General features: G+C 49.8%; 1 protein-coding gene across 1 annotated transcript; it reads right to left on the bottom strand.

The window, feature by feature from the left end:
• Positions 1-188: 188 nt before the first annotated feature.
• Positions 189-1,706, bottom strand: TEOVI_000605000 (DRBD4; the record flags this gene model as incomplete). The annotated part of the gene is made up of 1 exon (XM_067227394.1): positions 189-1,706. One exon carries the CDS (start codon positions 1,704-1,706, stop codon positions 189-191), a length of 1,518 nt encoding a protein of 505 aa, XP_067083495.1.
• Between the last annotated feature and the right edge of the window lie 659 nt (positions 1,707-2,365).

Here is a 2,365-nt window from a genome sequence, read left to right as displayed (position 1 = left end):
AAAAAAAAAAGGGGGGTTGTAATAACCATCTCTCCAAACGCTAACCATACAGAGACAGAGATGCAAGTAAAACAAAACGGAAGGGAAGGGAAACAGCCGGAAACGAATCAAATCCCCTCCTCGGGGGAAAACAAGAACATAGAGGAAGAAACAGAAGGGGGAAAAGTATCGACACCACAAAAGTCATCTCACTCATTCTGTTCGTCCTGTGGTTCCACATCTTCCCTCACTTCAGCTGCCTCCGCCTCTGTAGCCGCCAGTGCTTGTTCTACTTCCTCCTCAGTGCCACTGCGTGGAGCCGGGGGGAAGTGCGAAAACGTGACGCGGAGGAAGCGCTCCTTAAGTTGATGAGAATGCACGGCGATGAGGGCGTTCACGGCAGTCTCCACATCTTTGAGACTAACGATTGCGACAGTGGGGCTCTTTCGGTAATACCCATCCAACTCAAAACACTCGTTGGTGAAGACATCCTTTAGGTCATCGTCTGTAATGGCCTCCGTAAGGTTTGAGACAAACAAATACCTCCCCGGTCGGACGCGTCCTGTGGGATTGAAAGAAGCTGTGGGTCGTGTACGGTGGTGATACCCACAGGAGAAGAGCACTGCCTGTGTTGCAGGATCCGTTGCCGGGCCACTGTTCCACTCAGTTTTCCCACCGCGTTCCACATAACCTGCAAAGTGCCTTAACGTCAACGTGGCACCGTGGAACGGACAACCCTGAAGGTGCTGCACGGCAAGGCGGGCATCGTGCACATTTTGGAAGTGTGCAATCACGGATGTCTTGGAGCTGAATTGTCGCTTAAGGGAGTTAACATTGCCGTAAACCTCAAGCAAAACCCATAAACTGTGCAACGCCACTGTTTCAGGGACACTGTTGACAATCACTACAGAATCCACAGGAGGTGCTCCATATTGCCCTGGTGCATACGGCGCATGCTGCACGGGGTATCCCGAGCCGTAAACCGGTCCACCCCGACCACCCATCGCCCCGCGCCCTCGGGCTCGCCCACGAATTCCGCGGCCACCACGTGCTGACGCCGCATTAAAGCCATTGTTACCAAAAGGCATTGCCTGCAACTGCTGTTGGGACATTTGCTGGTTTTGGTGAATATTCTGGTGTTGTGGTTGCTGAGGATGATAAGGCATGTGACCCTGTGAGCCATACTCCCCCATCCCGCGGGGCGTGCTCCCCATATGCTCGAGCGTTAGTGTCATGAAGCAACAGTCGGGATAGATTGAGTTATTATTCAACTGTACCACAACTCGCTGGGCAGTAGCGATATCGTTGTAATCAACCCACCCATTTGTTGTGGGGCCTGATGGGCCGCACACGACGTTGGCAGGAGGAGCCACCATGCTGAAAACTTGTGACAATACCTCCTTTGTGACGGGATAGGTACACTTCTCCACCACAACATTAATCCGAGCACCACCTAAATGGTTATTCATTCCGCCAGCAGAAATCCCACCGGCACCGTATGGAACAGCAGGACTTGCCGCTGGTTCCACTTTTACAGTCTGACCAAATAAACTGATGCATCCCCTTTGAAGGAGCGCCTGCGCTTCTTGGGCAGTACGCATCGTCACGGCTGCCTGCCGCATATGAGGAACAACCACTGTGCTGACAGTCGTGCCATACGCAAGCAAACCACGTTTGAGTTCATCCTCGGTACAGGGAGGAATGTTACTCAAAAGACAGGTTTGCATTTTGTATAAATCTTTATTAATTTAACTCTTTTCGAGCTTTTTGTTCTTTCTTCTACCCTCAAAAGCAAACCTCTCCCTAACTTTCTCACTGGTTATTGTGCGCTCTCTTCCGGGCCCGCACAAAAGTATCAGATCACAAAGAAACCGTCTGCTGGTGATGCTTCCTTCTGTTGTCTTCTTTTTGCTTTTGTTTTCTTTAGACTTCCTCGATGAATGCCAGCCGTTCCCAAGAACCCCGCTTTAAATCGCTCTTTTCCTCGTTACCTCGTATTCCTTTTACCGTTCTTTTTATTATTTACTTCCTTCACAGATCACACCCGTTCAGAGTAATACAAGGAACAAAGACAAACAAAAGGAACAAAAAAAAAGCCCCAAGAGCCTTTATTTGTTCACTCCGCTGCGGTTGGTAGCACTGCCCTGCCGCGTCCACTCCTCTTCACACCTCTTCCCTGCTCTCCTTCCTTGATTCCCTCTTTGGTGTTGATTTGTTTTGTTTTGTTTGTTTGTTCTTATCTTCCTTTTTTCTTCTGACTATTCCTCCAGCAGTAGTGTTTCGCCTTGTTTCGCCCCGCCTGTTCCCCGTATAAAATCCTTCACTCCCCACTAAAAAAAATGGAAGAGTTTCAACGCTGCGCCTAAGGGATTTGAGCCAACGAAAA

The sequence above is a fragment of the Trypanosoma equiperdum genome (assembly GCF_001457755.1).
Source record: "Trypanosoma equiperdum strain OVI genome assembly, contig: ctg_964, whole genome shotgun sequence".
Taxonomy (NCBI): domain Eukaryota; phylum Euglenozoa; class Kinetoplastea; order Trypanosomatida; family Trypanosomatidae; genus Trypanosoma; species Trypanosoma equiperdum.
This window is presented reverse-complemented; position numbering and strand designations above follow the sequence as displayed.